This window comes from Talaromyces marneffei, chromosome 5 (assembly GCF_009556855.1).
Source record: "Talaromyces marneffei chromosome 5, complete sequence".
Classification (NCBI taxonomy): Eukaryota; Fungi; Ascomycota; class Eurotiomycetes; order Eurotiales; family Trichocomaceae; genus Talaromyces; species Talaromyces marneffei.
The window spans coordinates 1091403-1105345 of NC_072352.1; the positions used below are offsets into that span (position 1 = coordinate 1091403).

Here is a 13943-nt window from a genome sequence, read left to right on the forward strand (position 1 = left end):
CCGTTGTGACTACTTCATCATACTACTAGTAAATCGATGGCGCTTTGGTTCGTTCTTCGGATCATATTCTGAGAGCAATGTTTGCAGAATACCTCTGAACCTCGTGGTTCCTTTCATTATATCATAAGAATACCACCATGCCGAGAAACTCGTCGCTCATTACTCATCGCTCATCCAGGTCTCAAGCTCTCTCGCTATATTCACACTGGAAAGCCATCAAAATACTTTTCAAGTCATATCTTCATCGCCCGATTGTGTAATAATGTTATTCAAATGCACGTTTGACATGATCTTCATCATCATAACCCTTCATCCATATCATCAATCAGTCATAACCCGTGTAATGGATCAAGGAGGAGACCCAGGACGAGTAGTCAACTCCGGCATAAAACTTCCCCATAACCGCAACGAATGCCGCTTCTCAACAAGATTAAACACTTGGCCCATGAACTCTCGCTCCGGACCACCAGGCGGAAACGCCTCCCATGCAACTCTTGTCGCAAAAGCAAGTCGGTTGATCATGTTTCCCGGTGCACGGCGAAGGTAATCCTCCAGGCTACGTGTGATTCCACATGCAAATTGGTATTTCTCCGGCATACTGACGGTGCCTTCGGGTCGATCATCAATAGTGGAGAATATCAGTCTGATCGCGTAGTAGAAGCACATAGTTTGTAGCAGCCTCAGATCTGGGTAGACAAGTGGTGGTGGTTCGACAATCTTCATTGTTCGTAGGTCACGACACCGAAAGATCGGGAATGGGTCGGTAGACGATTGGGGTATTTCCATCTCTTTTATTGGGCCTCCGGAATAAGTATCAACGTGTTTTCTCTTCCATTGTTCGAATCGATTCGTCAAATCGCTCAAGGCATTCCATAGGCGTGCCTGTTTGGCGCGTAATTCGCCTTTTCCTAGTATTTGTGACTCTTGAGCAGCAACGAGGTCATCATGTTCTCCCAGTAATGCAGGTATTTCAACGACAAGATCAATCAAATAATGCAGCATATCTTTCGTAGTCGTGCCCATAGACCATGGTATATTTTTCCAAGCATCGTTGTCCATGAAACATGGTTTTCGATCGACGAGTGAGACTCCAACCTGGAAAAGTGTAAGCGGTCATTTCTTTTGGCACTGGGGTTATGAACCCACCCAGTATGGCCGTAGCTCTGCAAATAACAGATGTTCAACACCTTGGACATGGTTTTCTGGTCCTCGATGCTGTATCAATTGTGCAGCTCCTCTAACGTGCGCCACGACGCCCGCATCCGACGTTCGTTCGATACTCTCAAAGGCCAAAAGGAGCGTTACAGTAACCAGTGTTGCTTCCGAGCGACTCCGTTCTGGATCCAACAATGCCTCCTGCAGCGACCGCAAGACTTTAGGGTAAAGTTTTATCCCAGCCGCTTCGATACGAGGGTCTTTGACAGTGCGGCCAAAGAATGTCAACGATACAGCATCATAAGCACTTGATATCAATGGAGAAAACATTCGAATCTCAGCACCGGCCCGCAAGGCTCCCGCGTGACCGGAGCTTGCGTCAACTTCGGGGCTAAAAGCGTCAACAAATCGTTGTATAAACAAATCTAGCATTGGTTTCTGTGGCGCAAATCGAGATAACGGACCACTCCAGTCTTCATCAACAGTGATACTGTCAGTACTGCTACTGCTGCCGCTGCCACTGCTACTACTGTGTGAGTCACTGAAACCTGAATATGGCTTCCTTGATCGAACGAGGTGCCATCCTTCCAGGGTTTCACCGTCGTCGTCTTTGTCGTCAAAGCTAGCAGGAGTAAGCATCCGCAGAGGTAAGTTCTCTACTAGATATCATCAGCATGTCATTTGCGACGAAGTAATCAGGTTTCTCTTCTCACCTCTTTTCACAGTGGCTTTCGAGAGACGATCTTGACGGTTAGTTCGGATACTGCCAACTAGATTATCAACTACGTCGATTGGTTCTGAACGGATTGCTTGGAAGAGTCTTTCGAGTTCGGCTAGTTTGCGAGTCCGCGCTTCTTGTCCGCCTTTGCTCATAAATCTTCAGTAAATAATCAGCTAATTCTGTTCAAGAATTGGATACGTACCTTGTTGATTGATTCTCGTCCTCAACTCCTTAATCTCGTTTCGGAGATTTTGAATCTCCTCCGCCTGGGCGATAGGCTGCGCTTCATCGTCATCCGGCCCAATATCGTAGACACATTTTGAAGGATGGCCATGAGCACAGCAAGCATGGCATGGCTTGACTCGATCACACTATAGCATAAGATCCTAAATGAGCCCATTGTATTCAAGATATTGCTTCTTCCGTTGTAAAAGACATTAATCATATCCATACATATTATGAAGACTTGCAGAATAAAGATAAAGATAAAGAGAATAATAACAAACCTTGACTTTACGCAAACGACACACACGACAAGATCGCGACTGACGGGTAGCAGTTTTCTTGCCTTTGGGGTTCTGTCCCTCGCCACGGCCTTGGTCCGCCATTGCGGCCAGTAGCGACCGGGGAGGGTTACCGCCGCTGTGGCTGGGGCAGCGCAGAGCCCAAAGTTCCCCTGGAGATCGATCGATCTACGCCTAAGAACGACTTTCAAGCCCTAAACCCCAGAAAGTGGCAGAAGCTGAGAAGATTATGGCTTTTTTTTTTTTATTGCGCAGTCCACGAACAGGAGCGTAGGAATGGGCAGTCTGAGATTGTTAGATCTCGGAGTTGCTCGCTCGGGAGAAACTGTGGCCCAAAAAGCGATCTGGTTTGCTTATTTAGCTTTACAGGCTATGGCACAGGGCCCATTGGCATACGGCGAAGGCCGTCGGCTATCACCAATAATGTCGTCAAGGATGGCAGCCGGGGCTTGGTTCAGCTAGCCTCGTTATAGTCGATCACTTCAAAGCCCCACCGAGGAGACGTCGATTTGGCTCAAGAGAATGCCATCGTCGATTCGTTGCCCATGTATCACATCCAGATGGTCGGCTCTCTAAACTCGGTCTATCATATTGAGCATGGCCAATGTTTCGATGATTTTCTCATATCCTTGGCCATCAATTTCGATGCCTGTAGGACCTGGATTCTGACTGTCACGCTTGAGCGGAATAGGCTCCATCCGGGCGATGGGGCTTTCTGTGAGCGCTATGGGTGCATTAGCTCAACGGCTCAACGGCTTGGATACTTGATTGGACTGATCCGCAATAGCTCCTTGCATTGGCGTCGAGAACGGAGATGCTATCTGGATTTTGAAAATTCTGGCGCAAGCGAGCCATTCAGATTGAAGAAGAATGGTCTGAGATGACAAGCCACTGCACACCGGCCACACCGCACCGTCTCGCCGTCTGTCCGGTGGCTGCTTGCAGTTCTAGTTCGGGATGATGACTGAGATAACAAAGTTTCAGGATCGAATTAGTTGGGATATCCGCACAAACATGGAAATCGGGATTGAAGACACGCTATATTATACGAAGCAGAGATGAAAACCCGCATGGATACGAGGACGAGAATGCGCAGTACGCAGGACGTAGACTATATGGTAGAGACCTGTCCGATTCATTCCCGAACATTGGCCGCGATCTAAAAAGCCCCGCAGGAATAAGATTTGACGAATTGTCGGATCAAGATGATGATGAGGATGATGAGAAATCGCTGGGCAAATTGACGAGTTGATGGCCTGGGCTTGTGTATGACTAGTCAAATTGAGTCCGTCGAGTCATGAGTTGAGGTTGTGAAGTGGTGTGTCGTTGTGGGCAGCTCCTTCCTTTTCTGATATTAGTGCCTGCTGCTGCCTGAGACTTCCACCAGCATTGCTCTTTCCTCGATTTATCTAACTAACTTCAACCTCATGATACTACTGGAAAGATTACTGAGACTGTGTGCCCATCGTCTACTTGTGAGAAATGGTTATGATTGGCTTCAAATTGATCGATGCATAAATCATTCAGCGAACATACACAACGAGCCTGATATCCTGGCGCTCACTTCTAGTGGGCCAATTATAGACATATGGTCAATGGCATTATAGAACATAACGGAATCCCTTCTGCAACCGACGAGCGGCCGCAATGTCAATTCCTTCAACTTCAGCAGTCTTTTGCAGGCGTCGCAGGTCTCGTTCGGTCAAGATACCGTCTTCATTCTCCATACGCTCCAGTCGCTTGTTCTCCGCCCTGAGATCAACATACAAGATCACACCGACGATGAAGGCTACTCCCAGCATGGCAATACAAATGCCGAGAGCAGGGCGATAATGAGGCGCATCCTGGTCGCGGTAGGTATATGGAGTCCAGATACTGGCTGAATTGGCAATCGAGTTGATAAAGGCATATGCGGCAGCACGCTTTGCCTTAGGACGAGCGATAGTAGAACCAATCCAGCCGAACAAAGTGCCGATCATGCAGAAGGCAAAGTTCATCAGGAAAAGCGACAAGTAACGCGGGCCAAAGCTGGATGTTGTCATGAAGATGATGAACCCAATGATGGAGATTGGAATGGGAATTATAAACGCGATGAATCGCATCTGGTACTTGTCCGACAGATGGTTGTGAAGGATGGAATAGCCAACCATGAACACGTATGGCGGCGCAACAAGCAGCAATGAAATAATATTGTTGTAGCCCAGAGTCTTAGTGAGGGTTGGGAAGAAGTATTGGAAGCCAGTGGCAGCGGCGATGCACATGTATGCGATGGCGAACAAGTAGGTACGTTTGTCGGTGAATGCGAGCTTTGCACCGCGCCATTGGCTCATGCCACCGGCTTCATCGGCGTCGGCCTCTGCGGCATCAATGGCAAGCCGTCGCATTGCAACAGCCTTCATTTCGGGGCTGAGGAGCTTCCAGGTTTCGGGGAAGTCGGGAAGGAACAACATGATGAGAATACCGATGAAGATTGTGACTGATCCTTCAATAATGTACAGCCATTGCCAGGCGGCCATTCCACGGGCGCCTGCGAGACCGGACAAGATGCCAGCGGCGATGAGATTTCCAAAGGCACCACTGAGGAGAGAACCAGAGTAGAAAATACTCATTCGAAGAGCGAGCTCTTTCTTGGTATACCAGCTGGAAAGGTAGAACAAAATACCGGCAAAGAAAGGAGCCTCGACTACACCGAGGATAAACCGACACGCGACAATCGCGCCGTAGCTTTTGACCTGGCTAGTCAAAGCCGAAACCAAACCCCAAACGATGACGAAGAAACCGATGTATAGAGATGGTCGTCCTGCATAATTGAGGGCCAAGTTGGAAGGGACTTGCATCAAGATGTATCCAACGAAGAGAATGGATAGACCGGTCTGGTATTGGTTGGCGTCCATGTGCAACGAGGTCATAAGACCTTGCAATTTGGCAGAGGCATAGTTGTTTCTATCAATCAGTTAGATTTTGAATATCGCCCAAGTCTGTACCATTGGCTTACCGATCGATATAATTCATGAGATATACAGTAATGACGAAAGGGAGGATAATGGAGTCGATGAGGCGTCGCAGCTTTTTCTCTATGATTTTTTCTTCAGGAGTCAGCTCGGTGAGGTGGATGATTTCCTCATGCGTCATTTCGCCCTTCTCCCCCATCGCATCATGGTCGTGGATGATCCCTTCTTCGCCTGCCATGTTGACACCAATACCGAATACTCACAGAGCACCGTCTAAGGATGAAAAGAAAAGAAGAAAGTGAGCACCGCTCTGGAAAAAGAAATGTCAAACGTCAAGCCGATCGCCATGTGGTTTATATACTTGCAATTTGAACAACCAGCGTGGGGGCGATCACATAGATTACACAATTGCCGGCCTTGTGTTACCTGATCCTTTTTGCCGATATCTATAGAGGGCAAAGACCAGGTTCATTATTCAGGTCCAGATTCGATAATTAAGCTTAGACCCTGCTACTCCATACAAGGTGGAGGGAAAGGTCAAAACGCGGGGTGTGATACAACAGTACAACTTGCTACTGGTCCAGAATATTGAAGGGCCACATTGCGTGGGGGATGTGCTGTGTACAGTTTCCTCATCTGGGAGCTTCCCCAGCTACTACCTGGCTGACTTGGCTTAAGGAGCTTGGTCAAGCTTACCTGTGCGTTTAACTTCTGAAAGCTTTGAGCGGTACCCGGTGTTTGCCTCAGAGGCGGTGTTCTTTCGTCGAGTGAATCAGGAAGGAATACATGAACATGATCTCAGATGAAGTAGTACACCCGTTGTATCTTCCAACACAGTATTGGATTACATCTAATGAAGAACATTCCATTCATCTGCTCCAGCTTCAAATCATCTACTCCGTACAATGTCATATGATCCTACAGAATAATCCAGTCAAGCAGCAAAATCTGGGGGAGGGATGTGAGGGGAAATGGCCCCCCATAGCTAAAGGGAAATCCACTCAACCTCCACCAGAATAAGCTAAAACCACAAATCCCGGAAACCCCGTCCAATGAAAAGTTCTACACCCTATTAAAATGCGTTCAAGTGTCCAATTATATCCTCCGAAACGGTCAATTTAGCCAATTTGAGCTGGTCAGACGTAATTCCGTGGGGGTTTCTGTCAAGGAATACTTCATTCGGTATCCCGGACATTCATTTGGCTCGCGGATATAGTAACTATATATTTGGGGATCAGACAGGTCAGCAAGGATTAAGTTAAAGTTGTGGCGATATAAAGCGCATCGGCGAACCTATGATGTGGATATGGTATGTCATTTGAGGAGGAAGACGGAGTAGAAGCTTGTATACTAAATGTGACTTGAAAACGCAACAGAACTTGCATTGATATCGCTCGGAAAATTGCATGCAAGTCTTCACATGGAAATTATTCGGAGAAGAACAAAGGAAAGTCAATAGTATTCCCTATCGCGCGCGCATTACTCTCGAACATGTTCGATCAAACTTAAATATCATACAGCATTGCCGTCATTTCATGATTTGTAAACCGGAAGTGCCTCCTCATCATCGCCCTTATCCCCCTTCACCGACGAATCATTACCATTCCCTATCCCTCTCTTCTCATCATGTTTTCCGGCACGCTCAACCCCGGATCGATATTCACCCTCCTCCAAAGCCCTAAAAACAACCTCCCTACTCTGATCAACCCTGCCCACCAAACACCCATCCCTCCAAATCCCATTCTCAAGTCTCATCCCTTCAAAGTCTGTCTTGTAGATAATACAATCATTCACAACACATTTCTTGATCGTAGATCGCTCCACCAGTAAAACTCGTCGAAGCAAACTGTCGTTGACCGTTGCCTTCTTGACTCTCAACACATCCGAGATTGTAGATTTTGTGATTGTCACGCGTCGGATGTATACGACATTCGACACCGTCGCAGACTCCACTTTCGCTCTCTTGAGCGTCAATACGTTCATGAGAATGGAGTCCTTGATGAGACTCCATTTCACACTCGGCAGTGTGTCAAGCGTGCTATTCACAACATGGCAGCGTTTCAGGTAAGAAGATGTTATAGAGCTAAGAGCGATTTTGCATCTGCGTATGCGTGTCTTCTCGTCCGCGGATTTGGTGTCCGCGTTGATGGAGTCGTTGTTGATGGTGCTGGCGCTGCTGACGCTACTGAGACTGGTGGAGCGTTTGAGCCTTTCGGAGGCTTGGGGTTTGGATTGGGGGTAGTCGTTGTTGATGGCGGCGAGTATTGAGATTGCGTGGGGGCATGGCTGTGGGTGCGAGAGGTGCATTGTAGGGAGTAGCTGAGGAGTTTTGTCTCTAGTCTAGACATTGAATTGAATCTACCAGTGTGGGTGGGTATGAGGAGATTGTATTGTTATTTTGAAAATGAATGGTCCTGTACCATCTTTTTCTCGGTTTATGGAGTATCTATTGACATTTATATACTTTTTTGTTCTGGTCTACAGAATCTCCTCAAGTATTCTGCATTTGTATGTCAAAACCGAGAATATCACGCTATTCAGCCAGAAATGCGGATGCCTACCCTGCACACCAACAACGTCATACTACGTAGTAGAATGGGATCAAAGCAATTAATCATGCATATCGAAATAATTGTTCTACCTAACCTATGCATTCTATCATGGTCTATTAGATTAGATAGAGCTATGGATTATATGGCAGCCTGGAGGTTCAATCTCGGAGATTGATATAGACGCTCGGAGTAGGCTTGCTTAACCCTACGAGGTAAGTCGGCCCTTGAAGTTGACCATTTGAACTACATCTTTATACATACTCAATCAGTTTAAGTGTGATAAGATCGATTATTTATTCGAAATCATGATGCCTAGTTTTGACGTCGTTGTTATGTCTTTCTACTTATTACTGTTAGGGTTTGTTTTCCGACAGGTTCTACCCCGGACGGTGATATTCCCGATCTTTATCTATGCAAGCCACGAGTCAGATTAACTTTGTAGAAAATGGAAGCTGAATATATCGCTCTCTGGAGACCGAAAACATGATCCAGTTGGGAATACATGCATACGTTGAGTGTGACGCTAAATCATGCACTAAGGTCATTCCGAGTCATTCGACTGGATTCGATATACCAAGTGTCGTAACTGTGTCGATTTGTTATAGATAACTTTCTTTTCCGATCTCACTGGATAGAGATGGTGACACATCTCCAGTTGTTTTATGGAGATGCAACCTCTCCCACCAATCCTCCATCTCCTGGACGAGATACTCCATCAAATCCTCTCATCCGCCTGCCTAAACAAACCACGTTCTGGAAGGAGCCGGTTATGGGAATACAAAAAGCGTTCCACAGTCCAGAATATTGCGTTTATATGCTCCTCATTCAGACACATTTCGCACCCTTCCATATTCGAGTAAGAACCTCGAGCTCCTCCGCTGTAATGATCACTGGAGCCAGCTGTCGAGCAAGCGATTTCATTTAGAATATCGTTATCCCTTCATTGCAGAAATTGGAGATGGAGGGACTTCGTCGAAGCACCTAGCCTCCGGCTCCAAACAATGTCTATTCTACTTTCTCTCAGGTAAACTTTTTCTTTGAGATGCTGACATGCTCTCTCCAGCAACGAACGGCTCCATTACACACAAGTCTCACACTCGGTTTACACGACGAAACACCAAAGATGGTATTCGAAATCATCTCTTGATCTCAAGACCTCACCTAATTTTGTCTCTACAAATCCCGGAAGCGAAGTATCTACCATGTCGATGGACGCTGCCTATAGTTCAATCGTGGCTGCAGGCTCACAAGAGCACACTCAAATACATCATGATCAATGAATTACCGTATCGGAAAGTAGAGACCTGGCTATTCAACGCCATGTAATTCCCTAATCTGGAACACCATCTATCTCGATGGCTGTGGAGATCGCCTCTTGATTTGGACCGGGCTACGGCTGACACGGAGTTGCTACTGGCGTTAAAACTTCGTGTGTTTGTGTGGGATTTCACTGCGAAGGGTAACGGATTTTGGTGTGAATAGGAGCTTTACGTGCCTTTTTATCGTACATCGCCATTCAAGAATATTACTCTATACACCCTCATTTCCTCCCGTCTTTCGTCAATCCTGTTGGCGTTGTCGTCTTCCACCATTCAAACGCATCCCTCATTGACTCCTCGAGCCCTTTGTTTCTTTCAGGCCTATACCCCAACACTCTCGTCGCCTCGCTGATATCGTAATACCTCGTCGAAACCGCATCTCCAACATCATCCGGCGAAATCGCCGTCTTTGTAAACAAACCTGCAAATCTGAGAATGGCTTTGAACAGCCAGACCGGAATAACTGTATACCCCCCATAATTCTTCTCCGGGTCATTGTCGACGACACGCCAGATCATTTCTTGAAGTTCCCTGAATGGTTTGGGTGTTCCATCCGTTACGAAAAAGGCGCGGCGGTTTGCACTCTCTCCGCCCTCCTCATCATCATCATCAATCTTGCCGCCATTCTTCGGAGACAAACCGAGGAGGTTATTCATAGCCAGCACATGCGCCAAACCCACATTGTCAGCCGAGGAAAAATCATACATATTCTTCCCTGAGCCCAGGGAAATCTTTCGAGGACTCGTAGCCACAAGCGGGAAGAGGTTCTGATCTAACGTTCCAACCACGCCGTGTGTACGGATTGCGCATGTTTTTATCCTCAGATCTGTAGACAGGATGAGGGATTCTGCTGCGGCCTTTTCTCTCCCCAGAAATTATTACCTTGTCAGCAAAACAACCTTCAAATGAGAAAAGAAGGGGGGGGGAAACAGGGCTGACCTTCGATCTCGCATACTCACTATCCCATTTTCCCACCTCCCTATCTTTCAAATGTTGCGTCTCTGCTTCCGTGGCATTCACAAAATCCATCCAACTATCTGGTTTCACGGCATCGCAGGAACTCGTATATACCAGCCCTCTCACTTCTTCAGTCCGCTCGGCAATATCAAGAACATTCTTAGTCCCTTCGACATTGATCTTCCACAATCCCTCATTGCTCAATTGCCTCTTGCGTGCGGCAGAGGGGATTATGGAGGCTGTGTGGATGACTGCTTGAGGCCGGACGGCTTCAAAGACTGCGGATAGAGAGGTGGGGGATGTGATGTCTGTTTCATGGAAGTGTAATTGATCTTTGTGTTGCGCGAAAGTTGAAAAGGGGTATGTCTCCAGAGATGGGGTTGTGAGATCCAGGACGTGGATTTGCGCGTTTGGGTGATGTTTTAGCAATGCTTTGATGGTTGCGAAACCGATGCAGCCGGCGCCTCCTGTTATGATTACTTTAAGTCCTTCGTGCGTGGTGGTCTTGGGTTGAGGGATTGATTGAGACATCTTCTTGCTTTATTTTATGATAACCTCCAAGTTAATTCTTTAGAAATAGAAAAATCAGGGGAATAGAGATAATTATATAGTGCGGACTTAGTCGCGCCTCGCCATGCAGGCTCAGCACGACATTCCTATTTGGGATTGGTGACTATATCTGTTACATCCCGACAGATCCAACATCCAGCAATAATAAGAGCATACAATGACAAACACACTCTGGACTACTGATAATGGTGTATAAAGAACATTTTAATCCATTTCTTTTATACGGGTAATATACACACGCGCTAAAAGAAAGCGGAGACAATATGCAAGTGACAAATGAAACAGACAGTCGGTTAAACGGTATTTGATATTACATCTCTTTATGAAGAACCCTCGAGCTCAGCCAAGATCTTCTCACCCTTGGCACGGGCAGACTCAAAGTCACCAACCATGTAGAAAGCAGCCTCAGGGAGGTCGTCACCTTCACCGTTGATGATGGCCTTGAAACTGCGGATGGTGTCCTTCAAGTCGACGAGCTTACCCTCGATACCAGTGAAGACCTGGGCGACGGTGAAAGGCTGGGACAAGAAACGCTGCAACTTACGGGCACGCTCGACGGTAAGCTTGTCGGCTTCGGACAATTCGTCCATACCCAAAATGGCAATGATATCCTGGAGGGACTTGTACTCCTGGAGCATCTGCTGGACACGGGTGGCGGTGTGGTAGTGGTCCTCACCGACGACACGGGGATCCAACATACGAGACTTGGAGTCGAGAGGGTCGACAGCAGGGTAGATACCCAACTCAGAGATACCACGAGACAAGACAGTGGTGGCGTCCAAGTGAGCGAAGGTGGTGGCAGGGGCAGGATCAGTCAAATCGTCAGCCGGCACGTAGACGGCCTGGACGGAGGTGATGGAACCCTTGGTGGTGGTGGTAATACGCTCCTGCATGATACCCATGTCGACGGCAAGGGTGGGCTGGTAACCGACGGCAGAGGGGATACGACCCAGAAGGGCAGACACCTCAGAACCGGCCTGAGTGAAACGGAAAATGTTGTCAATGAAGAGAAGCACGTCCTGACCTTCCTCGTCACGGAAGTACTCGGCAATGGTCAAACCAGTAAGAGCGACACGGGCACGGGCACCGGGGGGCTCGTTCATCTGACCGAACACGAGGGCGACCTTGGATTCACCCTCGAGCTGAATGACACCAGTTTCCTGCATTTCGTGGTACAAATCGTTACCCTCACGAGTACGTTCACCGACACCAGTGAAGACAGAGTAACCACCGTGAGCCTTGGCAATGTTGTTCTACGCTTTCGTTAGTTGTCGTAAACAGTCAGGCAGAAAGGTAAAGACGTACAATCAACTCCTGGATAAAGACAGTCTTTCCGACACCGGCACCACCAAAGAGACCAATCTTTCCACCACGAGCATAGGGGGCAAGAAGATCGACGACCTTGATACCAGTAACCAAGACCTCGGCGGAGGTGGACTGTTCAGCGAAGCTGGGGGGTTCGGCGTGGATAGGAGCGAACTTGGTAGCCTTGATGGGACCACGCTCGTCAATGGGGTCACCAGTGACGTTCATGATACGACCGAGCGTACCAGGACCGACGGGGATACTGATGGGAGAGCCAGTATCCTTGCAGGGAGCACCACGGCTAAGACCCTCGGTACCTGGATGGTGTTAGTGATGAAGATGGCGTGTTTGAGTCGGCCATACATACCGTCCATAGCAATAGTACGAACGACACTCTCACCCAAGTGTTGCTATTGACCGTTAGTTTCGTTCATTGAAACGTACTGTAGCTTGAGTACTTACGGCAACCTCGAGCACAAGCTTCTGGCCGTTGTTCTCGGTCTCAAGGGCGTTAAGAATGGGAGGAAGGGACTCGGTGTCGAATTTCACTATTATCCATATCAGAAATCGTTGTTGTCATTGAATTCACTGGTTTTGGCAATGAAATTGGCGTGGTGTTGTGTCCAGAAAAGATTTTCCTCAAGCTGAGCTTGCCAGCTTGCCAGCGCCCATGCCAAGACCTCCGGGTAGAAAGCGTAGAAAAACGTGTTACATACCGTCGACGACGGCACCGATGACCTGGTGAATCTTTCCAACGAGGTTGGCATCTGTGCTTGCAAATCGAGCAGAGAGCGCAGGAAGAGCATTGGAACGAAGAGGCTCGAAAGCGCGACGAGCCACAGTCGGCCGGGCAAAGGCAGCCCTGCCGAAGGTCCGGGCGAGGCCGCTGTAAAGAGAAGAAAAATTAGAATCCCGACGTCTATAGTCGAAGCAGAAGAGGATGGGAAGGAGAGACAAGCTCAATTGACTCGTTGACATACCTCTTGAACATTGTGATGTGTGTTTAAGAGCGAAAGGGGGGAAAAAAGATGGGGGAGAAGGAGAGAATGAGATGGACTTTGCCAGAGGAATGAACTGAAGAGTTCTGGAGGTCGAAGGGGAGAGGTGCGACGGGTTTGCTGGCGTTGCGCTTCGGACGGCGTGTTTTTCCGGTTCCCGTGACCCGACCACACCCGACCTAGCAACCGTTCACCATCAACAGCAAGTAACTCTCGAAGATTGACCACAAAATTGGTTTTATGTGTTTCTGCCAGTATACTGCGTCTACGGATATGATTGTTTTACGGCTTTAGTATTGACCAGCAATATACAATTTCTCTGTATAGCTACAATAGGTGGTTCGTCGTGCCCTTCCAACCCGTTCCGTAGTCGGGGTTTCAGGCCCCCGTACTAACCCATCTCATCCAAGTCATTTTCTCGTCAAGTTTTTCACCTGCACACGAATGGATATTAGGCCGGGTTCTGAGTTGAGGAAAATCATCAATTGCAGATATATTTTCACAGTAAGATATAAAATTTAGGAAGTAAGATCAATTGGTATATGCATAGAGTAACAATTGAATTGACTTCCATACATATAAAATATGTCGTAGCTCACTGAGCTGTTGGTGCCTGAGGCAAAGCCGGGTAACCGGGTGTAAAAAAAAGAAGATTGGAAGATTCCACAGGTAGCCGTGAGGGATGACGTCCCACCTAGAGGGAGGTACAGTATTGGGACTTTTTATATTGGTATTTTGACTTCGTACATTATGGTGGTACGATCAATTGATCCTCGTTACATTTGTAGCAGAAAATCCAATTGCTCAATTATATTTAACTAGGATAAAGCTCCCTAATGCAATTAATGCCTAATATATTATATCATTGATATCTCCCTCGATCCGAGCGAT

At 47.5% G+C, this 13943-nt stretch overlaps 5 protein-coding genes across 5 annotated transcripts; all 5 read right to left on the reverse strand.

Annotated features, from left to right (window-relative positions):
• Positions 1–348: 348 nt before the first annotated feature.
• EYB26_006711 (uncharacterized protein) lies at positions 349–2484 on the reverse strand (the record flags this gene model as incomplete). Its single annotated transcript, XM_054265987.1, has 5 exons — positions 349–1095; positions 1147–1814; positions 1869–2018; positions 2079–2247; positions 2383–2484. The coding sequence occupies 5 exons, from the start codon at positions 2482–2484 to the stop codon at positions 349–351; spliced, it is 1836 nt and encodes a 611-aa protein (XP_054121962.1).
• Positions 2485–4001: 1517 nt separating this feature from the next.
• On the reverse strand, positions 4002–5589 carry EYB26_006712 (uncharacterized protein; the record flags this gene model as incomplete). The annotated part of the gene is made up of 2 exons (XM_054265988.1): positions 4002–5343; positions 5396–5589. 2 exons carry the CDS (start codon positions 5587–5589, stop codon positions 4002–4004), a joined length of 1536 nt encoding a protein of 511 aa, XP_054121963.1.
• Positions 5590–6884: 1295 nt separating this feature from the next.
• Positions 6885–7658, reverse strand: EYB26_006713 (uncharacterized protein; the record flags this gene model as incomplete). The annotated part of the gene is made up of 1 exon (XM_054265989.1): positions 6885–7658. One exon carries the CDS (start codon positions 7656–7658, stop codon positions 6885–6887), a length of 774 nt encoding a protein of 257 aa, XP_054121964.1.
• Positions 7659–9443: 1785 nt separating this feature from the next.
• Positions 9444–10710, reverse strand: EYB26_006714 (uncharacterized protein; the record flags this gene model as incomplete). The annotated part of the gene is made up of 2 exons (XM_054265990.1): positions 9444–10079; positions 10162–10710. 2 exons carry the CDS (start codon positions 10708–10710, stop codon positions 9444–9446), a joined length of 1185 nt encoding a protein of 394 aa, XP_054121965.1.
• Positions 10711–11069: 359 nt separating this feature from the next.
• EYB26_006715 (uncharacterized protein) lies at positions 11070–13045 on the reverse strand (the record flags this gene model as incomplete). The annotated part of the gene is made up of 6 exons (XM_054265991.1): positions 11070–12002; positions 12055–12371; positions 12422–12464; positions 12517–12602; positions 12771–12940; positions 13035–13045. 6 exons carry the CDS (start codon positions 13043–13045, stop codon positions 11070–11072), a joined length of 1560 nt encoding a protein of 519 aa, XP_054121966.1.
• Between the last annotated feature and the right edge of the window lie 898 nt (positions 13046–13943).